Raw genomic sequence first — 26,227 nt, 5'->3', positions numbered from 1 at the left:
AAGAATAGTCAATTTTCATCGCAACACTAATCAACAAATAAAAATCTCTCTGCATTATACCAGTGAAACTCCAGGCTCGATCGAAACATCATCGACAGGAAACGATTTTGACAACCCACGCTCTAGTCGTTTTAAAAAAGTTATAGCAACGAGGCGTAATCTTTCGGCTGAAAACACGTTTCCAGCGTATTTTTCGTAACGCGTTAAAATTCGATCGCAAAACGCTTCGTTTTCGAGCAACGAGAAAAAAGACATTCACGGTTTAACAACGCTGAAAGCTCCGGATGGATTAATAACTCGACCGATATCGCGCGAATATTCGAGTAAAAATGAAAAATAAATAAACGTGCGAATTTAAAAGAAAAGCTTGTTTTCTTTTAATCAACGCTGGGCCGAATAAATTAAAAGCGGAACGACATCGGATATATGTATTACAAAGTTTCCGACGTCGTCGTTTAAATTAATAGCGCGTCGGCCGGAAAGCGAGCGCGACAATTTCCATGCGAAAACACGACTACCGCGTCACGCTGTACGCTAAATACATCGCGAGTCTTCGAAAGCTCCGCAGCGCGTGCAACAATCACCAGGCATAATACTCGCGGCCTTTCATACCGTCTAAGCACCTGTACCTACGCCTACGCCCACGCCCTCCCACCGATCGGTCGCGAGAGAGCCTGAAGTGAACACACCCGCGACAAAGCGGGACAAAAATTACGCTAGGGTTGTTCTCCGCCGCGCGACGCATCGAGGCGCGGCGTGACGAACAGGGTGGTGAGGCAAGGGGCAGTAGGAGAACGGAAACAGCGTGCGAATCAACGGACCACGTCGCATCCTACTTTCCCTGGCTATGGCGCGCGAAAAGATACTCTCCGAACCGGAACTGACCGAAGATGATCACCCCATACATTCTAACCCCTCGAGTAAGAACGTCTTGAATATTTCGAATGTCTCGGACGAGACTCACGCACATATCCATACATACATAAAAACATAAAGTATACACGCTAGAAAGCATCTTGCTCTGTGGACTAAGACAATACTCAAGATCGCAGAAAGCAAGATAAAAAGAACGAGAGAGAGATACGTCGGTTGAGATAGAAAGAAGAGAGGGAAGAAGAAAAACGGACAAAAGTGTAACGCATCGCGAGCATCTACGAATGCTGGATGCGTGCAACGGCCGCGCACCGTACGTCCTCCCTTTCATTCTTTGTGGCACCTGCAGCTACCCTTTCCAACCCCTACGACACAGCCAGCTAGCGGGAGCGAGACGACCGACAGGTGGCGTCGGTAGGAGCAGGAGAGCGTCGGGTCTCGGGGAGAGGGTCGAGCGCATGCGCTGCAGGACCCGCGGGGGTTCCCCGGCACGATCAGTCGTGGCCGGCGGTGCCGGAGGCCAAAGACTTTCGCGAGGGTGGACGCGCCGCGTTTTCTGCCGGACCTCTTTCGCTCTATCTACACCTATACTGTCCTCTCCTCTCCTCTCCGCCGCCGATTTACGCCGCGACTGCTCCGGCCGTGCACGTATGACCCTGCACCGCCAACCGCGTGCACTTTCGCGGTCGGCTGCACCACCATCGACGACGACCACGACACCGATCGCCGTGTGACACGAGCCCCTACCCTTCAGCGGCTCCGACGCCGCTCATCTCGCCTCGTCGTCGTCGCCGTCGTTGTCGTCGCGTGCACCCCGCGCGTACGTGCCGCGCGGAGAGGACCAGAGGACCGAACGTGACCGACCACCAGTCGATCGACGCGACCGCGACCACGACCACGTCCGCGTTCGCGAAACCCGTCCACGACGACGAGCACCGGCGACGACGCGATCGCCTTCGTCGCTTCTGCCGGGTCTAAGGTTGACCGAGATCCAAGGACACGGGATCGAACGATGCTGGCCAGCTGCCTAATCTTCGTCGGTAAGTCGTCAGTGTTCTCCTCGGATATGCCGCGTGTGTTCGTTCTTCGAGTTGATCATCTTGGTCGTCCGGATTTTTCATGCAACTTGCGAGTAAGGTAGTCTGACATCTCCTGCCGTGGATCCGGAATGTTGATAGCCGTTCGCACGCACAATGGACCTGAAACGTGCGTTCTGAGTTAGACTATATTCGTGTCACTCCAGTCACATACGAGAGTTCCATCAATCCGTCGGGTAGGACTATGATCGATCTAGGTCGATGGGGCTCTTACAAACGTTTCTGATCTCTCTTCCGCTTTTGTTCTTCCCTTTAACGCTGACGGTTCGATAGGACCGTTCGAAAGGTCGCACCGGTTCCGAGGGTATCTCTGACGGAACTCGCTGGCGCGTAAAATTAGCGCGAAAAAGGGAAGCACGGGTGACAGTTGCTGGGTTTTGCACACGGTGTTATCACGGAGGGGAAACACGTAGGTTCCGACGTCGTGGAAACAATCGCACGTTCACAGGGTACGGAACCAGTGCACGAGTCACCATCCTCGCGACCCTAAAAGTTTCGCCCGCGACCGCGTATTGGAAACGAGATAACGGCGAGCACGTGACACTCGGGTAAATCTAATTTGTGAAATAGCGAATCTGCAACCCCTATCGAACAGAGGAATCAAGGGGACAACTCTGTGCTACCTAGCTTCTCTCCTAACGTAAATGCATCTATGGACTACCAGTGAGTGAGTCATGCGTGAAAACGTTTTGCCCGATACACTTGTACCTTCCTAGGACGTGCTTCCTTTATTCCAACGATTTCTACGTGACTTCTGAAAACGATCGTCCCATGAATTATTCTCGAGTTGGAAGACAGTGTGTGTGTGTGTGTGTTGTGTGTGTGTTGTTTGAAGTTAGGCTACTGATGTGTTGGATACAGTTGGCTCGTATTTAAAAGTACCTTTTGGTTCAGTTGTGTTTGTTATGGGAGTGAGAATGTTTTAGGGTAGAGATTTTCAAATTTTAAATTCGTAAATTTGTTAATAAAATTAGGAAGTATAGGAAAAAATCTGTTGACACGACAGAAAAATTGGTATCATTTTGATTTATACCAGTCAACTATTGTTGTGTTGAGTGTTGAAATTTTTGTTTGTTTGAGAATCTAAGAGAAGAAAGATTTTCACTGATTAAGTAGTTAGATATTGCATGTTTTAAAAATTCTGACATATAAAATAATTAGTGTCTAAAATTATAATTATATAATAATGAAAATAGACAGGATGGGAATAGTTCTCGCGGCTACTGTAGCTCCAGCTATTCTAACAAGTGTCTACATCATAAATATTAAATAAAGTCTCTAGCCTAGTATTATATTTATTTATCACTATAATTGTTTTATCAAGCAAGTTTCAGAATAAATTGTTCCCAAACTTTTACCTCGTATTTCTCTTTTCAAGTTTAAACAGTTAAGGCCAAAAAGTTTGTTAACAAGTGTCTATCCTAAGAATCTGAACTCTCAGGGTAGACGCTGAAGTTCCTAGAACAGCATTAAATCTATTTATCACTGTGCACATTCTATCAAGCAGTCTTTCAAGTAAATCATCTCCAAATCTTTCTCGCATCTTCCCTTCCAGTCTCATTGAACTCAAAGATATTTAACAAGTGTCTACCTGACAAAACATACATATCTACACATCATTTTAGTAACTCCATCAATCAATCTTTCAATTAAATCACTCCCAAATGTTTCTCATATCTTTCTTTTGAAATTTCCTAAACTCAAAGATTTCTGAGAGCTGTCTGACTCGAAAATTATGTTTTACAATAATTCCAAGAATAGTCCCATGTGTTTGTCACATCAATTATACCATATATAACTCCTCTAACCCGAATCACATAATGGAAGCAACCTAACCTAAATTTTTCTCGTGTCTCTCTCAAAAAATTCATCGAACTGAAGAATTCTTAACAAAAACTTGACCCATTATAAAACCATCCTGCAGAAAATAGTGGAATCACGATATTCCCTCTCGAGCACCCTTCGAGTCCCCAGAGCACGAACGGATAAGCCACTGGACTCTCCCTCCAGTCTTTCGTTTTCACAAAAATTCTTACGCCGTTTCTACTCGAGCCTGCTCTCCCGGCGAATAATTCTGACCGTAGAACGTATTCCGTCTCCTCGAAAACGAATACGATCGACCATACAAATAAACGACTTTCCCTCTCTCGTTAAATTTTCTTGGACTATGGACGTGTTCGTTCGAGGCCGAACCGATGTTCGAGTATATATCACGGCCCCGTTAAACGAACGATAATCACGCGACGACAGAACTCGAACGAGGCCCTATTCAAATTCGCATCGAAGAATCACGGCGTGATAATCGTTGACCCCTGAATTAACGAAGAGGTTTATGTCTTCTCCGTTCTCTCTCTTAAGGTGTGGTAAAAATTCTTGATCATTCTCTTCATCATTCTTGATCTGAAAGACAAACGTATTACATGTATAATATATATAAAGTTTATTTATAAAAACTGAAACTAATTAAACGCTTACAATTAGTCCAATGAAAATTACTAGAACCCTAAAACCCACAGAAATATCTGTATATCTAAGCACTTAAGTTCAATATTTAAACTATCTCACACAATTGTATCAAAATAAAGAAAGAATATAAAACACAAATTCGTATTCCACAAAATAAAGGCAAGAATCCAAAAGGAAATAAAATTTCCTATAAACTAGCAGAAAGTAGTAAACTCTAAAATTCGTCCATCCATACCTGACACTTAATCTTCCATCTCGCAAACGTCATCCATGTTTGTATGACGAAGACAAGCAAACAGGCCGAAAGGCAAAGAAAAATGGGAAAGGCGAGAAATCGAAGGGAAACGGTAGCCACGGCTACCACGGACGATTCGCTTTCGCGTGGACGTCCACAAAGGGGCAACATCGTCTTATTTGCGTTGAGAAGAACAATACGTTTGTCTGGCACGAGGAGCTCGACGACATCGTTCAGACAATGAAGAACGTCGATAATGATCGCGACGCATCTTAAGACCTCTCTCGTTAACGTTCTACTGGTTCTTTCGCTTCTTGCAGGAAGCTCTCTGTACTTTCCTGAAGGAGCTCGCCATCCCACGCCACCCAGCTGGTCGCCACCCTCCTGGCCGCTGTCCTCTCCTCTCCGTTTCGCACTAATTGCGGACAATTCCAGACTTTAAATCTCTCGAATCTCGAAAGCCTTTAATCTCGACGGCCGAGCCTTAACGACGTCGCCGTGTTTCGTAGAGCGACAGTTTGAAATTTAAGCGCTCGAGGGGGCGGAACAGACACCCTTAATAAGGTTCCTCCACCGCCTCATCCTTCCTTCGTCTCCGCCGCTCTCTGTCCATCCCTCTCTCTCTCCTTCGCTCTATAGGTCTAGAGATCTATCCTTCTCTTTCCATCTTCGTTCACCTGGCCTCACCTACTACGGCGTTCTCTCGATCGTACACAGAGGCGTTCCTATGGAGAAGAGCGTTAATGGAATATTTTAATGGCTAAGCAAACCTTTAATCAACCTTTGTTCGCCAAGATTGCATTGGGCGAAATTAGGGATAAGCAGATAAGGTGTTCGCGGTGTCTTGACACTGGCAAGCAAAGTGCTAGCGTGGATGTGACTCTGGCCAGAGTTGGGTTAGGTAAGTGGTAGTCTGATGACTAGACCTTACGTTCCGGGGATTTTCGCTGTTTAAACTTTCGTTTGTGTACACCTGTTAAGTCTATGGGAGTGGACTCTTGTTTGAGTGTGAAGAAGAGATTATGAAGGTTTAGGGTGGGTCTTGGTGACAGAGATATAGTAATTGTGGTGAGGAGGAAGGATGTGGAAGTGTTTGGTGATGGTGTAATAGTGCAGTGGTAGGACAGGGGATAATAAGTGAGCGAATTTAGGCTAGTCTTTATGTGTGGACACGATGCACCGTTGCTCGAGGGCTTCATAAGTTTGGGGGTCTCCAGACATCGGGTAGAAATGAATGCAGTATAACCATGTAGATACTGTAAAAAGTAAGTGTTTGATTATAGTGTAATGAGCAGTGGTACAAGAGTATTGTAGTATGTAAGCTAACTCAGAGTCGTTTTAATGCATGGACATGTTGAGCAACTACCTAGGGACTCTACGAGTTTAGATGCTCTGGGTTGTCAGCTATGAGCAAATGTAATATAACTATAATATCGCAACATAACAAGTACAACGATGTAACTGTGAAAATAGAAGACACGATTTTGTTCCATTAATTTTCAATGTACAACATATAATTATCTTCCAATTTTTTAAAGACTAACAGTATGGAAGAGGAGCTTTTTAAAAAACAGAAAAGGAAAATACGAGTATAATTACAAGATATTATTAATAGCAGCATGGCAAAGGAATATCTTTATTGCTGCTCGAAAGATCGGAATTTAGCTTGAATGAAAACATCTCATATTGTACAATTAACAAGTCCAATTGTAGTACACCTTTTTTCATCCATTTGCATAAATACGAGAGAAAAATTTAGTAAGTTATTTATTCATTTCCTTTCTTGCAAGCTACGCTGTTGTCAGTATCTTCTCATCGAAGGAACTTTCTGAAGAGCTTCATTATAATCTCAAGAATCTTCCAACAAGTTTACAAAATCTTTCTTCAGGAATGGTCTCTCTGCTATTGTCTGCACAAATCTCGATTAACTTTTTGTCCATCGTGACTGGTATTACGTGCATCAATATATCATAATACATACCTAATTTCTCACCAATGATATACCTCCTTCAGATTTCTGTATCATCTCGGTCCATAGACTTTTATGAATTTTGTATCACCTGAAAAATTACAACTGATGGTATCACATATACAAGCGAATAACTCGAAAGACCCAACTTTTCATCAGCACCGTACCTTTTTCCAAATCCTTCCTCTCAAATCCCCTATCGCAGAGCTACCCAAACCAGCAAACGAGCCACGCTTACTCCAGAGAACCCAGGCTAACCCCGAAAATGGCGAAGTTCCAGTGGTAGTGAGCCAGGCTGACGCGTGAGTCGATGCGAAACTAAATTCGAAATGTTCATCGGCAACACTAGGTAAAAGGAACTTCTCGAAAGCGCGAGAAGTTACCACGCTCGAAACTGAACTCCCGGTAGTCCCTGTTCCTGGCCCTTCTCGTCAAAGCAGCTCAGGACGCAAAAATGTCCGTTTCCAAATATCATATAATTATACAGAATCGCGTAATTAAACTTTCGAACCGTTCTCTCGCCCCTTCTCCATCCCCTAGCGTGTCCCTCCTCCATGTCTCATCGACTCGGTTCATTTTTCCAGCGGAATAACTCCGCGGTAAAAAGAACGAACGAACGAATGAGAAGTATCGATCGAGCTTTATCGCGAGACGTCAAGCGGGAAGGTTGTTGTCGAAAAACAAAGCGACCGGATCCGCTGAACGCAAATAGCTTAATACTCTGTCTCGAAAATAAAAACGGGGAAACAGCGGCTCTGCGGAGTGCTGTCAGTCACTGTGAAAATTATCGCTCAAGTATCACCGTGGTTTATACACGGATCCCTAGACAGTCTGAAGGGTTGCGTTCGCAGAGCTGGCGGAGCCAACGACGGGAACGAGACACCCGGAGAAGGTTCGCCCGTCTCTTTTCCGTGTCTCTATCCGTCCCTTCTAGCTCCTGCCTACCCTGGCGTTCTCCGATTATGCGGATAATGCGAGAACAACGTGACGGGCCTACGTGTACATCCGGCCGAGCGCCAACCGTACCCCGCTGGATCGTTGAATAACTTATTCGTTATGAATATAAACTCCGGCAAACTGATTCGTACTGCCGCGTTTATACTCTAAACTACCACTTACGGCTACGAGCACCCTCGTCACCGGACGGAAGGGACATCTCTCCGCTGCTGCAATCGCGTCGCTAACTTTCACGCTTATCGCGGCCACGTTTGTGCTCGTCTCTCATGTTTTTTGTGTCCTCCGAGTGGCCATGCCTTTTCGTTTTCTGCATGAGAACAGTCACGCGCTGAGTGTTTTAATTGTCATGGAACAGATCTTCTCAGGGATACGGTGGGTTTCGTTAGTGTCTGAAATCGTGATTTAGGTTAGGTTTGGAGATTTATATGGTCTTGTATGTTACAACACGGTTTGAATGCGATGGAGGGTGATCTAGAATTTGCTTGCAAAGGAGATGGTATGCACTAAGGAAACGTGTAATTCTTTATGACGTTTGGAGATTAAAAATTAATTTGGAGGCATTTCAAGGAAAATATTATTATTTGCTTAAAAGGTTCTTTGAACTCTTCTTAAAAATATTCAAAAACTTTAAAATTCCTATATTTTATTTCTAACTTCGCTCATCATGACACATAAAATATGGTAGTAATAAAGAACCAGCTTATAATGAACGTATTAAAATACATACCTCTAGCTATATTTATATCACATTAAAACTCAATATCGACCCCTTATTCTGCGATAGCATTTACACCAAAATTACCATTACCGATAATACCATTCCCAGCAAAATTGCTGTTATCTATAATATCATTTCCACTAACAATCTTTCCAAACATACGAACATAACCTCTACGAACTTACCGTATTTTCTAACATACTCTCATATCCATATCTCCCTAACCACACCTTAAAAGTAGCGATAAAAGACTAAACTCGTTCCTTTATTAATTCCGACTTTCTCCTCTAACCCCATAGTTTGTTTAATTTATTAATCATTCAGGAAACACGTAATGAGAATACAAAGTAGTAGTCGTAAGCCTTATTGTACTCCCGCACGGAACATATTGTACATTGCTATTTATATTTCTTTCCTTATTATTCGAGAAACTGTACAATCATCGTGTTCTTTTGTCGGATATAGCAAAAGACTACGCGAGTAGCGCCTCCTGGCGTGCTTTTGATTAGTTGTTCGCGAATCAAGTTACAGTCTTTGCACATTCGAATTCAATTCAATGTATTCGCATTTAACGGAGGCATATATAATTTGGTTCAAGCTATATTATCGTCCGGGAAATCTCCCTAGCTATATCTGTTCACATTTATTAAAAAAATATAATTTGATTATTTTTAACTAAAGATGGGAATAAATCTGATAAATCTGATTAATAAAGTTGACATCAATTCTTGGGATGACAGATTATAATATCAAAATTTTGAGAGACTTTCTATTGTAAGTGACATGTTTTTGGCTAAATATCGAAAATCGAATTACAGTCAGTGCACATTCGAATTCAATTTAACGTGTTCACGTTTCATAGAGGCATATATAGTTTCATTACAGCTATATTAACACTCAGAAACTCTGTGTTACGTAATGGTCCTTTAAATGCATTTAAAATCTATAATTTGATAATTTTTAATTAAACATGAGAATTAAAACTGAAATAATAAAGTCTAAAGCAGAATACTTATGTATTTACTTTCATCTTTCACGAGTAGCGGATTCTACCATAAAAAAGAGGTGTATTTTATTTGTACTTATGTATTTACTTTCATCTTTCACGAGTAGCGGATTCTACCATAAAAAAGAGGTGTATTTTGACAGTGGCTTTCTATAGTAACTGCTATGTTTTCAGTTCGATGTTCGTGGATCGAATTACACTCAGTATACATCCAAGTTCAATTCAATGTATTCATGTTTAATGGAGGTATATACAATTTAATTCGAGCTGTATTATTGTCTAAGCTTTCTCCATTCATGCTTTGGTTAAATCATAGACTTCTCAGCAAAAAGTTTCCAAAGACTCGTTCACACCATAATACACCAGTATTATACTATTTCGATTCAATCTGGGCAAGTGTGAAATTAAATTACGCGAAAAGAAATGAAGTGTCTGCTTGAATGTTGCCTCAGAAGATAGAACAGCTTTTGAGATCTATACTTCTGACATTGTGGTACGATAAAACACCTCGACATTTCTCTTACATTTTTTCTTTGTGAGATTTTCTCCTTGAAATTTTGTTCTTATATTCTTTGGTTCAACTTTATTATCGCTTCCTTTCATTGGACGGAAATAGACGCGTTGCTACTTCAATTGTGTTACTTCCTTAACTCGTTAACTAGGTCGTGTCTTAATCAGGAACTTCATTTGGTGTAGAAATACAAATTAACAAATGGCGAAGTAATTTTAGTCAAATCAATACTAACACTTGCAAATGAATATGCAATCTGAGATATATATATATAAGACATACATAATGAATCATTAAACACAGAGAATCATTACCTAAATAATTAAATAATAAATAACTAGGTTGAAGATGATAAAAGTAGCTAATTTGTTTTTCCCAGTTAATAAATTACAAGCTACCTCATATTCCAATTTATAACAGTCAAGTGAATGAGTGTTTATATTTCCTACTAAAAAAGATATTTAACCACAAATTAAATGACAAATAAACTCCTACTCACAAATTAAAATTTAAAAATTTTCTCCTTTCTCCTACCTATTTTGAAAAAATTTTAATTAAAAAATGTAAAATAATTTGCAGGTGGTGAAATCATTTCTTCTTATGAAGATTATCCAGCTATCAGGCAATGGAGAATAAACTAGACCTCCTCAGATAACAGATTAAGATTTATCTATTCTTCCTACCTAGTTCAAAAGATAAAGAAGTTCTATTAGAGAATATCTATCTACTTTTCTTATCAAGAGAAATATTTAACCACAAGCTAAATAATGTGATAACTCGATGTCTCCAATTAACAAGTTAAAATTTACCTCTTATCCCTATCTAACGAAACAAAAAAGAAAGAAAATTCGACCAAAAATCTACAAGTACATAAGTATTTATTTTTCTTACCAAGGTGAATATTCAGCCATAAGCCAAATAAGGAGTAAACTCATTTCCTCCAATTAACAAGTTAAGACTCACCCTTCTTCCTATTTAAATTAGACAAATTTTGATTAGCAAACGCAAAACAATTAATAAGTAATTATCCACTTTCCCTATCAAATAGATATAATATCCAACTACATCAAGTACTACCATTTTTTCCATCGTTCGTTTCAACAGTTATTCCCAGAATTTCCTTCTCCCATTCCTGTATCTCCGCCAACGGAGGGATCCGCAATTGCAAGTCATAATATCTTCTCTTACTTCCCCCTGCACGTCTAATTTTATTCCTTTCGTTCCATTCGTTTCTTTCAATCTCGAAAGGCTTGTTTCCATTTTCCTACCCATCGCTGAAAAAATACAGGATATCCATAACTGTTTGTCTATCAGCGACGTTAAAATAAAAGAAAAACAGGACCGAGGCAAATGAGATTTACAAATGTACAGTAATGTACGTACCTCAACTACGACAGGTGTTTATACTTTTATTCCATTATCATTCGAACCCTTCTTACGTTCTGCTTCTTCCATTTCGAATGAATAATTTTCAATCTCTAACGTATTTCTTACATTTTTCCTTATGATCCATCCTACCGGTTACGAGATTTTTCTGTCTCGTTTTCTTCTTTCCACCTGCCGTGTCTTATATTTAAAATCTACCTTGCCTCGTATTCTAGATCTTTACTTTGTAATTTACACCTACTTTACTCCGTAGTCTAAATCTGCTGATCCACCTTAGTGCTTCTCTGTCAATTTATCTTTTTATTTTTTTTTTAAACATCCTTTGTTTCATGTCCTCTTCCTCTTCTCTTCTCTTTATCTTCCTTCGCTTCATACTTCAGATCTTTTTTGCTTCGAATTTTAAGTTTTCTTTCCCTTAAATATATTTCGAATGTTCCGATTTTCCCTTGATGTTCCTATTAACAGACATTCTGTGCCCCATTGTTTAAATTTGCTAATCTTCTATCAGTGTTCTACTGACAATTTATTTACTTTCTTCTTCTTTTTATTGTGGATAATAATATAAGCAATTAAATTTCAGCATCCATCGATCATCGTTTGTCATGCTAGAATCATTCTTATGACAGGTTTCCTTGACAAATATTTCCTAGCCTGAGGTGATTTATCATGTGCTATGAATAATGAAGTACGTTCTTCTATGAATTGCTGCACGACAATCGTGGATTGCTACAATTTTTGTTCGCGTTTTTGTGTTTTAATATTATTATATGTGAATACATAGTTGCGATTTATATCCAATTTCTTGCATATAATAAAACTATATCTAGTTTTCTTTGCTCAAAGAATAAAACTTCACAATTTTTTATAGATCCAAACGTAAAAAAGTTCACGTGCAATTCTTGACATTTTTTCCACATAATTATATTTAATTACATTTGCTGAAAAAAGTTTAATGAATTTTAATTAAGTATGAAAATAGATTTAATCATAATTGAAATAGAAGATCATTATGAATAATGTACTGTATCATAGAAATAAGATGTATTCTGTACCTCTCTATAGCAACACAACGTGGTTCAAGAGCCCTGCTCATGCAACGTGTTTCTGACCCAAATTACACATGTAATTGCTATTGACACCAATTAGGTACTTAAAGTGCAGTTTTAGTGTGCTTAATGTGGAGAGGATAATACAGGGTACTCAAATTTAGACAGTCGAGTAATATATAGACTTCGACATCCACGTTTTCATAAATAATTTCTCTTGCTTCCTGTATTTATATTATTCTATAAAATGGTCCTGATGTATCTGCAAAAAAGGAAAAGGTTTTATTTTATTGCAATTTCATCAACCAAATATACAAATTAATTATTTACCAAAATTATTATATATTATAACAAAAGATATATATTCCAAATATTCTGATTTCACATCAACCATACTATTTTTCGTTAATAATTAACATATCTACTAAGCAGTTGACAAAATTTTTTACTTTCTCTTCCACGAATTAATTAACATTCCTAAATGTAGGTTACCATAAATCATACAGTATTATGGGGAATCTAATAGTATAAGAACGCAGTGAGGTTGGAAACCGCGCGATCGATGCAATTTAAAACATTGCATACGCGCCTTTCCGAGCGATTTGCCTTCGTGCACCGATCGATGCTTGCATCTATTTTAACGATCCAACAGTATTCTTTGGAACCACAATACCGTCCCTCAAACCCGTCCCAAACGACGGAATGACGACGAAAGGGCCTGGCTATTGGCGAAGTGAAATCGAGAGAAGAAAGGAAGGAGACTGTTGCGTAGAGTCGACGACGAAAGCGATTTAGACACATAAAAACTGACACTAAGGTCTGCCGCCTCCACCCTCTGGTGGCCGGTCGTTGTAAGAAAATTTAGTTCGTGTCACCAGCTATTTTACTTCGTCGAACAAAGTTACGCGCGCCCAGCCATTTACAAGTGAAATTACCCTCGTACCTCGTCCATGGATTATTACTTTAAAATCTGCCCACGAATATCTCATGCCTCTCTTTTTAACGTTCTCGATGGATTCGTTCCTACGAAGTCAGTCACGTTATATCTGGTTGTCTTTTCTTTGCTTCACGAGGTTATAACAAGTTATCCTTGTCTTTCTTCTAGTGTCCATGGAGTAACTGTGGAGTAAAGGTAGATTGGGTATAGATGCGGGAAGAGAGAGGGGTCTGTTTGTTTTGCGAGGCTCTATGGTCGCTAACCTCGTAACGAAAGAACACATATTTGTTGAAAGAGGAAAGGAGAGGAAGACTGTAACATACACAGCGAAGAAGATGAGAGGAATGTCCGATTGGATATACTTCGATTCTAATACAATCATAAATAACGAAGCACACACATTTCCCTGATTGGTCGAAATGTGAACGTCTGCCAAGGCCAGCATGCCGTGGAAACTTAGAAGAGGGGATTATATAGTACGATTGGCTTACTTCACTCTCCACTATGCAGTCTCGTGAGTCATTTAAACAGAGTATAGCATGTAACTGTTCCGTAAAATTGCAGATGTGACTTTTGTAAATTTATTAATAGGTGTTTCGTGTGCTGCAGTTATATAAGATTCGAAATGAATATTTATTAAGTAATTGGACGTGTTTAATGCTGGTAGCAGTTCTCGGTACCTCTCAAACGTCAATTTAATACTGTAGTTTTCGAAGAGTGGTTTGCTTGACGACTATATTGAATCTATACCTCATGCTTGTTCACTTGCGTGAATTTATAGCAAATTGTGAGAGGTAGATAGTAACACGGTTTATGAATTAATGGACAATTTGGACTCGAGTAGTACGTTTAGAACTTCAAATATCCCGCCCACCTTGATAACTATTAGCGAACAAGGCGGAGGTCAATGAAGGGTCTAGACTTAAGAGGAAGAAGACTCTACATCCACGAATCACTTCAGGGCCGTGTTAGGTTTTCATAGACGTGGTTTATGACACGATCGTAAAGAACAGGAATTGTTATACTTGGCTTCTCGTTTATCGTTTAGATATATTGAAATATATCCGGGCGGAGAAAAATAACAATATTTGATTAATCCCTAACACAAACACAAGAATTTTCAAAAAATAGATAAAATTATAAAAAAGTTAGGTTACAGACTTGTGAAACGTTTGAACTAAATTTTGTATACTCCTGTGTTAAATTTTTGATTTCCATTTTTGCATCCTTATTAAATTTATTATATATAATATATTCCTAAATTTTAAGCTCGTTTTCACTATTTTTTTCCCCCTCCTTTTTCCACATTTCCTTATTTTTTATCTTATTCAGCAATATGTGATCACGAATAATACGACTAAATAAATTCTGCATTTTAAATGTAAATAAATTTTCGAGATAAAATTTGAACCAGGGGTTACAAGAATAAGAGAAACAGTGCTTTCCACAGAAGAACGATTACAGATAGTCGCGAAAATGCACGGCAAAGAGGTAAGAAGCGATTTGAAGCGCTTCGGTGAATTTGTCGTGACCAATCGAGCGATTCCTTCTTTCGAATAAAACTTTCGGTGTTACGCTTCGATATCTTTCGCGGAGTAGTTACAACGAGATTCTTTGGGCGGGAATAAGTCGAGAAATTTCGGAGAGAGAAAGAACGTGGCAACGTCAGAACAAATTTTCGAGCGGGAAACTTCGATGAAGATTCGAATGGATTCGCGTGGCTAAGTTTCGACGATTCCTTTTGTGTTTTTGGCATCGATTCCCATTTAATATTATTGCACGCAAGAAAAAGTATAAACGTTATTTTAATAATTAAATGTAGAGGAATAAAAGATTTCTAAGTTATAAAATCTAATATTATAAAATATAAAATATAAAACATGTTAGAATAGGAAAATATTTTCTTTGTATAATTATTCTTAAAATCATATAGAATTTTTAATGTGAATTAAAATTTTATTATGTTTAACACTTTAAAAACTTGCAAACACATATATAATTTACATACATAGTACGTTTGCTCCGACAGTTTCGTCCAGTATTGATATTACTACTTGGATTCTAAGTAGTATATACCACGAGGATCTGACCGCTCGTTTCCACCCACGACTATACCACAGCACTTTACTTCCATCAGTTACCTTTATTTTGTATTAAAGATTCTTTGAATAGCATTGACATTCAGAACTTCCGATAAAAGAGACTATTTCCCTGGAAATTTTCTTGCACTAATCCCTACCCAACAAAAGTTTCCTGCCAGTAGCTGCTCATAAAAGATTCAACTTTCATTCGAAACGATCAAGATCGCGAATACTCAACCCCGCCCTCCAAAGCTATTATTGAAACTTCCAAAAATTTCTACCATATAAAACAATCACAAAAAACAACAAAATTAGGAAGACAAATTAAAAGAAAGTCAAAAATCAACTACAAGACACCAAGGAAGAAATCAAAAAAGGTCTTCCGCACATAGACTCACCTCGGAGCCGCCATTACACATCAACTCGCCGACAGTAGCAGAGACACAGGACTGAACAGCGAAAGAGTAAGAGAGGGAGGGAGAGAGAGCGCGCGCGCACGAGAGAGAGAGAGAGAGAGAGAGAGAGAGAGAAAGAACAAGAGCAGAATAGTCGAGTTCCAGAGTCCGAGCATTGTGCCGGTAAATTAAGTCATCGCTGGGGTTAAAGGCGTCACAGTTTTACGCGCGATAAAACGACGAAAGGAGGGCCAATTTCCTGATCGACCATGGGTGAAACGTCGAAGCTTAGCTGCCGCTCTCTCGCTGCTACACCGTGCCGCCTTGGAACGTGCTTCTTCGTCCCCCGGCATAGCCTTCCGATCGACCCTCTTTAAACTCTCAACCGTAACACGCACGCCAGTTGGTTCGTCGAGTGGTCGGTCGGACCGTTTATTTTCATTCGTCGGGATTGCTTTTCATCGACGCTCGGCGAACGACGACAAAGGCTCCTCTCGTACAAGGAGAGAGGATGTACACACGCGTGTATACGCGAGTATATAAGTATTGCACGCTTGACACATGTAGGCGTACGGTTTCACGGACCCTCGTCTTTCAATGGAACTCCTTGGCAACGTTCTCGATGACTTGTATCGTCGACCGTGTATTACCAACGTCCTTGGCTACACCAGCGAATCGCGCGGGCTAATTTGCACGGTAATGAGCTCATTATCCCAGCCACTTCGCCGGCCCGGGGATATTAAGAGATAATTTAGATAGCGCCCCGTAACGATATCAACGGGGTCAACCTTTGAGAACAGAGAACGCGCGTTCGATTGCCCGCAGCCCAACTGCGAGCAAGGAATCGCTCGCGGAGCGCGGACCATGACGACGCCCCCTTGTGTTATGTTTATATCGAGAATCAAAGTATCGAATGGTATCGAATATTAGGTTAATCGAAGAACTATTCACGATATGCTATTATTATTGGTGAAATATTTTGTGCGAATTTTTATATACATATTATATTTTCTAGTTTAAAAAGAAAGAGTAAACAGGAGAAAGGATTAAAAAAATTACTTTTATCGTGAATATGAATATATAGATAGGTATGGACGATAAACAATGTACTGGAATTATTTAAAAAATTAATAGATGAACTGCGCGATATCGCCTTTTAAATAGTTGTCCATTAATTAAATATGGTACTAAAATACAATAGAAAGTTTCATCAAAAACATTCAAAGAATACAAATAATTTTAATTAAATTCAATTTCAGAATTTACGTTGTTAATGTAGAAGATACAGCAAAGTATGGATTGACGCTGAGTCTGAATCTTTGATCTCTTTCTCACTGCGTTAATTAACGAATCGTTAAAAGCATTACAAATTGAAAGTACGTGAACTCTAATTAATATACTTTAAGCTTTCTAGTTTCCAAATGGTTTAGTATTTTTTTCTGAATCGTAAAAGCTTGTTAATATTTTCCTTTCTTTTGTTTTAGTAGTAAAAGTAGAATGGCTTTAACGAGTGCTTCAGGCTAGGAAAAAAATCACTATACTATCAGAGCTCTAATATCATTTTACATTAATTACAATCATTTTGCAGCAACGTGCTTCTAGCGACCTGCATAGAACGCGTGAATTGGAATAGAAATCTGAACATCGAGTCCCAAATTGACTCACACGAATAATACAATGTTATATTCATTATAATTATCACATTAACCCATTAACTGATTATAATCACCATATGGGAAACATAAAGACAAATCCGTGGAAATTTCATAATATTAATTATGAAGATTCCTCTTAAATAAATAAAAAACATATAAATTTAATGAATTAAATCTGCATTTGGTTTCATCGAGCGAAAATCAATTAAATACCTCAGAATTTCAGGAATATTAAATCAACGAGAAAATTAGAAACGAAAAGAAATAAAATAGTATTTCGAGCAACAGCACTTAAGTTCATAGCGCTATAACGTTCAATAGTACTTCAACCACACAAGTACTGAAATGACACATCATTGAAAGGAACACAATACCAGAAATAATGTTCGTTAACAAAACCAAAGGGATCGCTTATTCCCTCTACAATTATCCACAATGCTTGTATCGTCAAAAAAAGTACGATATTGGAACCAATACAACGACAGGAAGAATTCAGAATACAATACTAGAAACAATGACACAAAAGGAAAGTAAAAGCGTGGAAATGAAAACAATGAATGCAAAACCAATCGATCCTCCTCTTGAAAACTATTTTCTCGGTAAAATCGTCATGGGTCGTTAAATCAACGACACGTATCAACGACAAAAGTGTCCCGAGCGTGTGGCCAATTGGCGACTCTAAGCCGTGCAAATTGCTTCGCGCCTTCCGGCATTAAATCTCTTTCGGTACCGTTGGTGAGCATGTTCCATATAACGTGAAGGCGGGATAACGATTAAATTTTCAAGAATCCAACAATAATTTTCGAGAATGACCATCGAAGCATCGTCGTTTTTGAGGTTATATATTTACCATGCTAATATATATAATAACAATAAAATGTAAATGTAAATATTATAAAATCTATGTAACAATTGTAGTATGTACATAATTGTACTTACTCAGATGATATCTTTTTCATCTCCATCAAATTAAAAGCTGCTTGAAGAGAGGTGAAGTCTAACTTGATTACAGCAAGTTCCTGTCATTAACAGAAATATACAAATTATAAAATTTGTTTTAAAAATAACATGTTTGTTAACACTAATACCCTTACTTTATATTTGAAAACACAATAATTTTAGATAAATGCAACACAGTGAATGTTAGGTTATAGGTAGAAACTGTTTACATAAGTTACTAAGTTATTCAAAAATATCTGATTGATTATAAAACGAGAAACAACAATAATAAGTTGATAAAGAAAACCAATATGGAATTAGTACATAGGAAAACACTATACATGTACGTAAAAATGTACTTACCTCATATACAAGAACACAAAACCAAACATACGCCTTGTTTGACATATTGACTCTCATGTTCGTCAACAGAGATACACATAAAGAGTATTCTTGAAAGTTTCCATCTGAGTATATTTTCCTCATAAATGCATATTCTCAAGTAGCATCTACAATTTTAGCATTTCCGTATATTACTATGGAACAGAAAGTCTCCAGTGATAAATAGCAATTAACGTTGTTGCCAAACCCTCGACAAAAATATATTTTAATTATTAGTTTTATCTTCGTGTCTAATGTCACGTTCTCTTTCCTTTCTACTATCACAAAAGTATCACAAAACGCGTCAGAAAATTCAGTTACTAAACCACAGCATTACGTGTCTTAAAACACTTAACAAAAATCTGTAGACGAAGATGATCGGACAAAAACATACTTACGTCCCTTTCCACACATTTGGCTCCCAACGGAATGTACCGTGTGCACGTGGTATTCAACGCAGATCCCAATACAACCCACGCGGCGTTAGTCCGGCCACGTATCGGACGTTTGTGCACGTTACGTTGTCGGCTACTAAATTATTTCACGATAAACGTATTTGCGTACGTTTAGTCACACAGCGAGCGTCACGCGGGCTACTTTAATCGTTTCGGCAAATAGACGTGTCCAATATCTATCCAATACGATCGAGCAACTTCGCAACATTATACGTACCAACGAATAAACGATACACACTAAACAGATCGACACATGCGATCGTTGCGCCCTCGATCCTCAAACCTCATTCTACATTTTTTTCAACCGCAACATCTGCTTTATCGGTAATGTAGAATCGATCAAATTTTTAAACAAGGTAAACATCATACCTCGAACCTTTAAACTCAAAGTTTGTTCGGGTTGAAAAATTCAGATGTAAACTTGAAATACCCAATGCCACTCACGTTAAATGTTTGCATCCTTTTTCTCTATTGTTCCGTCATTAGCGGTGCGTTTGTATTCTCATCTGGCGTGACGTGTGCTACACAGGGACAGTGCTGTCGAGTAAATTCTTTAATTTGGAATGTAGGTTTTGTTGCATTCGAATAGAGGATAGAGAGAAAAGCTTCCATTTTATCTAAAATGTTAGAGATTACTAATAATCAAAGAAATTAAAATGAATAAAAAATTAGAAACTATTTTTAAAAACCTAATAACATAAAATTGAAATATTAATAATATGCTAAATTCAGCTATGTTTATAGACTTCGTTGGTATCTAGGTATAGCTCACTTCATCGCATTCATTGTTCAGACGCGATATTACCTTGCGCCTTAACTCAAGTTGCATCGCAGCAAAGCGACGAAATAAGACGAACGTGAGACCATCTATCGCGCGATACGGGAACTTACAAAAGGCCAAGTTTCAAAGTTTCCATCGAAACACGACGAGATGATCGGCTGAAATCCCATTGTTCGAAGAATGTTCGGCTAGGAGACGCCGAACTTCATCGGGGCAAAGTGAAAATTTAATAAACATCGCGTGTACACGCGAACTGAGACAGCCCTGCTTAAGAGCTAATACGAACTTCTAACAAGTAAGAGGCGTGCTTCGTGCAGGCTGAGACGCCACCGGGACAGCAACAGCAGCATATCCCTTCGTCGCTTGACCGGCTACATGACAAAGGCGGATTTTACGTCGACCAAAATCGAACAATCTTTTGGAGGGGAAAAACGGAATATCGACGGCTAGTGCTATCGGCGAGAGGTTAGGTTGGCGTAGAGCGGAAATCGATGTTAAAACTGATCGATTCTCATTTCTGGAGAGTCGATTAGTTCGATTTTCCTCCAAGGAAATTGATGTTCGCGGCGCGTCTTAATCTAGTTTAGAGAAACGCAAGGATATCTGATAGAAAACGGAACGGAAAGGGATAAAGACGTTCGTCGATTTTGTGAATTATATTGCACGATTGCCATCGCGCTCCCGCCACCGGCTTGTTATCCTGGTTATTGCACGGTGATCGAATTGTAACGATCATCGAATTATCGATAAGCGTCGGTACACGCTACGTATACAGGGTGATCCAAGTATGGGAGTAGAACGTCAAATATCTTCGTTGTTCATGGCACTAGAAAAAAATAGAAAGGAAATTTAAACAGATAAATATTCGAACTAGAAAAATATTCATCAAAATTACATTCTGTAACTTCTCAATGTCATCAAAAATTGATTTACTAGTATAATAATAAAATATTGTGAATTCTTATAGAAATAAATACCTTACCTATATTTTTTATTCTTGTGTATTAAATTCACTTCTTCGTTCAGAGTAAAGAAGCTCAAAATCGAAATGCTTGTCGCTTTGCTTCCACATTAGACGTACTAAAGGAAAGAAAAAGAGAAAAATATGATATAGTGTAAAAAATTGTTCGTGCATTAGTCGAAGGTAACGTGATTACCATAAAGTTAATGGATTCGTAGAAAAATGCAGGCCACGCGGAGGTCCTTTATTTTTCGAGTCATTTCGCGAGGCATTTTTATATAAAAAAAAAAGAGGAAAGTTAAAAACGAATAGAATGGAAAGAAAGAAAAGAAGGGAATATCGTCCGCGAACACGGTTACGTTCGAGTGAATAATTTCGTCGCAGAGTTTGCGCTCGTCCAGTGGTAAAACAAACGACCATTCCAACGTTCCATTGCCGGGTAATAATTCACTAAAGGCTATTGCTGTGGGTTCCCTCGAATTATTTCTGAATAATTCAACCGTTTTCTCTGCAGTTTAACAAATGCACTCGGTGTATATGAACGCGAATCATCATGGCCGATGATTCCTCTACGTGCGTGTGTACACAAACACCACGTGACCTTCTTCGTGGCGCTTCGTAATGTTTCGTGAATTTTCGCGAATTTTCGGAACATTCCGCACGTAGGAACGCTATTTTACGAGATCGTCGATCGAAAATACCGAGATCGTGCCATCGTAGCCAAAAGATTAGCCGGGTAGCGAGTTCTCTATTTCCCGTGAAGCGACTGTCGACGTCGTCATAAACGTCGACGAGAATCGTTGATAACCCCGATTATACGAACTATCTAGCTCTAATCAAAACAAGAAACGCGTTTGCCTCTTTAACAGTCCCATTTCCTGGACAAGAAATCACGATTCACGTTCACGAAGACCGTTACATAACTACTTCCCCCACTCCAAATCTCTCTACTCGTCCTTTCTGCCCTCGCCCCCTCCACAACTCGCTCTCTATCTCTTCGCCCCGCCGACTATTTCGTTATCGGCTACGTGACGTTCTGCAAATTCCTCACGCATCACAGATTACGCCATGGATCAAAGCGCAGCAGGGAACGAAGCGAGGAATTTCCACGAGTAGCGTGCACGTACACGAGCTCGCACACGCGTCCACTACCACGTTGCACACCTACTTTTCCAACCCTCTCCTTATCATGCTCGACCGGTGACCGGCGCGCCGTTACGTACCGATGTACCGCGATCACGATAAAGCAACTACCTAGCAGCCGACAACCTCGTCGTCCTCTCACGGTCTTCAAGAAGCTCATGAACGAGCGGAACGAGACAGAGAGGGGGTGTGGGGGTGAGTGAAACAGAGAGAGATGGCGAGCGGCCTGGCACGACTCGCTCGATATCCATTAACCCCCTACCTCTAACCCATCCCGAGTCTCTGTAGGGTTTAGGGGAGGCTATTCCCTCCTCGTTCATCGAAAAGACACGAGTTTATGCCCCGCCGAGAGGCCGAAGGCTCCTCGTTCGTTAACCTGCTGGAAACTGGAACTTTGGATATGAGTCCGGCTAGGGACTTTTTTTTTTAACTCGGACTCGTTCCACAATCTAAATCGTCCCTCAACGCGAACACTCTGTACAGATAGGTGAAGGGAAGTAATGGGAAAAGAAGGCTAGAAATTTGAAAATTTGTTTATTGATAATGATACGACGAATGAAGACTTTGGGGCGGCTTTATGATGATGTACATGAAATGTGGTTTATAGGAGGTGTTTCGGAGTTGAGCGATCAAATTTTGCTGGGATATTATATGAGACGACGCGAGGAAAGGGTGTTATGCAAACGGAAGTTTAGAAACGCTTTAAGCGAAGACTTTAGTGAAGGTACCCAATATAAAGTTATTGCATATGGTTACATATTGTGATTTAATTTCTTGGTATAAAATTACGTATCTGAAATTTATAACTCAATGAAATATTTTTCGTTACTATAAAATATATTTCATTTTTAAAATCGTATCAATTGTTTCCTTTTCGTTTATTATGTATATATGTATTTATCTAGATTTTAAAATAAATTTTTTTTAGTGTAATCGTATATCAAATATCATGCACCCTGTTGAAAACAATCTTCAAACCTGTATCACTATCCAATTATTAGTATATGTACAATAATTTCAGGACCGAATGCTACGAATATTTGGACTGCAATTGAAATGCAATGTATTTTCGATTCCCAATGTAACACGATACGGAAAACATTACATGATTGGATTTAACTTTCGAGCACTCTAAACATCGGTTATCCTGACAAAGGTTCTCTAACAAACTACCACTACGCTCAGCAACACACAAATCGGTGTACTTCCAACTTTCCATAAACCTAATTCATAACAATTCATCATATAATTGTTGCCTATCATAGTAAGTTTATCTAACAATTTATACAAGCTGAATCAATTCCTACAGTCAGATACCCTCCAATTTCTAACTACGCTAATTCATATTACGATATAACCATTTACTGATCCGACTCTTTGATTCTTTGCTGTCCATCTAGACTTAGTACATGTAAGTACATGGATACAAAGATTTCAGTATAATCTTCTGCGAAAATTACACGCAACAGCTTCCAACGCGAGACGCAAAGAGACACACTTGGTCCCATCGTCGCTTCCTCCGTCAGGCATCTTTTCCTCCAGCCTTTCTCCGTGTCTCGTTTTATTCCTTACACAGGCCGCTCTGCTACGCCTTAGCCATTTAATATTCATACGGTAGTACACTCCTCGCGGGCACCGCGTTCTCGCGTACCTTTCAAAAACGAGACCCTCGCCGTCGTTCCCCTGTTCCCTTGACGAAATAAGAAACTGCATTTCAGAGTCGTCGCCACTCATCTCGAAAGCTTGATGGCTACTCCCGCCGGCTAATTACCCGCATTTATCGTACAGCACGTTTAATGTAATTTCGCGATAAAGCAGCGAATACCACGGGGAGCCGTTTGCGACGGCCGCGCGATCCTCCTTTGATGAATGCGCATTATCGCGGGAGCAAAGAGCGGATAGACGATCGATATCTTGGGGATACTTGAAGCGAGAGATAATCGCAAATTGCTGCTTTGATGTTAGGATCTCTTTTTGCGACGATATCCTTTGGTTTAGATTTTACATAATTTTGGTGCAATTTTTCAGCTCAGTAGCTCCGTATTTTTCCTTCTCCGTATTTTAGTGTTCATCTTGATGCATTGCTCACTCTTTTAGCCGTCTTTTTAAGATTTTTTATCCAAATCACATAGTTGCATTAATAGCACTGAGATTGTGTTAATAAAGTACTGGAGAGACTGATATAACATAGTAAAAGAGTCTCACTCTCATAGAATATACAAATAAAATATTTAAATACTCTTTTTCACTAATGTATAACACAAGGTTAAGGAAAAATGAACAAAGTAAGATAACTTTAATAATACAATTAAAAAATGGATACTTTAAATCAACGTTTGAAAAATTCTGAAACAACTGATCAATTTTTTTTAATCTCTTTACATTTCCAATTGATATTTAACCTTTACTCCATAAAATTAGAAATTTTTAAAGCGACGATGGAGTAGTTTCGAAAATTTCAGTGAGAATTTAAAATATATGCTATACATCAGAGTTTAATTAAGACTTTAACGTTCATTAGCAATTATTTCAACACTTAAAACTCTATCTTTTATATTATTAAAATATCTCTTTATACAGCAAATGGACCTTTTATTCTCAATACAGAAATGAGCTACCTCTAGTGTGAGAAACGTTCTATCGTTTTTAGACATATCTACGCCACGTATAAAATCGGGGTCATGCCAAAATTGTACATCCAAAAGAAGCAGGTCAGCCTGATATAGACCGAAAGTTCTCCAAAAATGTATCAGCAATTTGATATCATTGTCCTACAGACGAGCATATCGATTAATTCCTGCAGCGATTAAAGCTTCCACTTTTTAACTTACTCTCGCGTCTCTCGCATATAGACATAAATGTCATTTAAAAGCATCGATTCAAACACTGTATCTCCACTTCCCTAGCCGCTATCGCAGAAAACAGGGAAGTCGATAAAAAAAAAAAAAGCGTGGACGTTTTTTCCAACAGCTCCAGTTCCTCTTTCTTCTCTTACGTATATCCTCTGAACATGTACAGGGCAAAGGAAAAATCGTGGCTTCGAATTGATCTCCACACACAATGCTCGAATACCTGAAAATAAGGAATCAAGTTTAGAACTGAACGAAATCTTGTTCCATTAGTCTTTAAACAAAGTCCTTTACCTTTCACGTAACTTCTATAGAATTCATTTTAGAGCGACCAATTACTTTGCTGCTCAACCAATTTCGAAACGGTTTCAAATTTTCGCTTCAACGATGCAGCCATCATTCGCTTCAACTCTGCCTCAATGCTGTAATCTAACAGCCCTGATATTTCGAAAGTATCTAGCCGGCTTTTTACCCGATTTTGAAAGCGTGTTTCGTACTTTCGGTCAACAAAACAATGTTCCCAATTTTCGGGTACTACATCCACGGACAAGCACACTGGAACAATCGTCGTTGCTAACTGAGTCCATTACACCGGATTCGCAGAGGGCGTAACGCACAGAACAGTCCCTGCTGGTTCAATTTTAAAAATCGTTTCCCCATGGAAACGAAACTCACAGTAGGAAAACAGTTTATTTCCAACAATTTCAACTTACTTTCGTCAGGGCCCGGGCATCATGTGAATTGTAGTGCGGATCCTCGCCGCACCCTGTCTACGTACAACGCTCGATGTACGCACAGTTTTCGTTGCGACTACCACGATACACGCTAGCCATGACCAAGGTGGTAGCAGCGTGGCACATTCAATGGCAAGAGACAGAGTGTGTGTACTGTGTGTGCACGGCGGGCGGGGTGGTGGTACATGGTGGACTGCGGTGAATGTGCACCCCTGTCCCTCTCCCGCTTTCGTGCAACTGCATGGAGATGCAGAGACGTGGATGCATCCTGTAGGAGAGTATAACGAGCTCGAACCCGGCTCTCGGGTCGATGGCTCATGGTTTCGCCTTGCCCTCTCGAACGACCCACTCCTTTCCTTTCGCCACCCTCCACCCCTTCTATCTGACCCTCTTTCACTCTTTCTCCGTCTGTCTTTCCCTGCTCTGTTTCGCCTCGACTCACTCTGGTGCTCCCTCATTACCTCTCTTTCCAACCGTTCCAGTCGCCTCACCCTCATCCGTTCTCTTGTCCCGTCTATTCGCCGACAGTGGCGTAACTTTAAATTCAGGACCAACCAGCCGGTCACGGGGGTGCGCCCTCACCTGTCGTACATCGAGTGGGACAGCGGTAGTTACCGGAATAGAAAACGTTTTGACGGCTGTTCTTAAGGAA

General features: G+C 39.6%; 1 protein-coding gene and 2 long non-coding RNA genes across 14 annotated transcripts in view; 1 reads left to right on the top strand and 2 right to left on the bottom strand.

Annotated features, from left to right (window-relative positions):
* Positions 1–1,109: 1,109 nt before the first annotated feature.
* Positions 1,110–26,227, top strand: part of Dscam2 (Down syndrome cell adhesion molecule 2) — a 141,454-nt gene continuing 116,336 nt past the window's right edge. For 5 of the 12 annotated variants that reach the window (XM_017902820.1, XM_017902821.1, XM_017902818.1 and 2 more), the window contains exon 1: positions 1,111–1,913. In XM_017902820.1, coding sequence (XP_017758309.1) covers positions 1,886–1,913 — 28 coding nt within the window. In that variant the 5' untranslated portion in view covers positions 1,111–1,885. Of the gene's footprint in view, positions 1,914–26,227 lie in introns of all 12 variants that reach the window. The other 7 variants (XR_001890328.1, XR_001890327.1, XM_017902824.1 and 4 more) reach the window with 2 other exon arrangements.
* Positions 10,739–12,124, bottom strand: LOC108549454 (uncharacterized). Its single transcript, XR_001890330.1, has 3 exons — positions 11,216–12,124; positions 10,910–11,106; positions 10,739–10,803 (listed from the first exon to the last, which is right to left on the bottom strand). It is a non-coding gene; the product is annotated as an uncharacterized LOC108549454 (long non-coding RNA).
* Positions 19,863–21,152, bottom strand: LOC108549455 (uncharacterized). Its single transcript, XR_001890331.1, has 3 exons — positions 21,046–21,152; positions 20,871–20,968; positions 19,863–20,714 (listed from the first exon to the last, which is right to left on the bottom strand). It is a non-coding gene; the product is annotated as an uncharacterized LOC108549455 (long non-coding RNA).

The sequence above is a fragment of the Eufriesea mexicana genome, unplaced genomic scaffold (genome assembly GCF_001483705.2).
Source record: "Eufriesea mexicana isolate 0111107269 unplaced genomic scaffold, ASM148370v2 scaffold2021, whole genome shotgun sequence".
NCBI classification, from domain to species: domain Eukaryota; kingdom Metazoa; phylum Arthropoda; class Insecta; order Hymenoptera; family Apidae; genus Eufriesea; species Eufriesea mexicana.
Note: the sequence above shows the minus strand (reverse complement) of the source record. Positions and strands in the feature narration are given on the sequence as shown.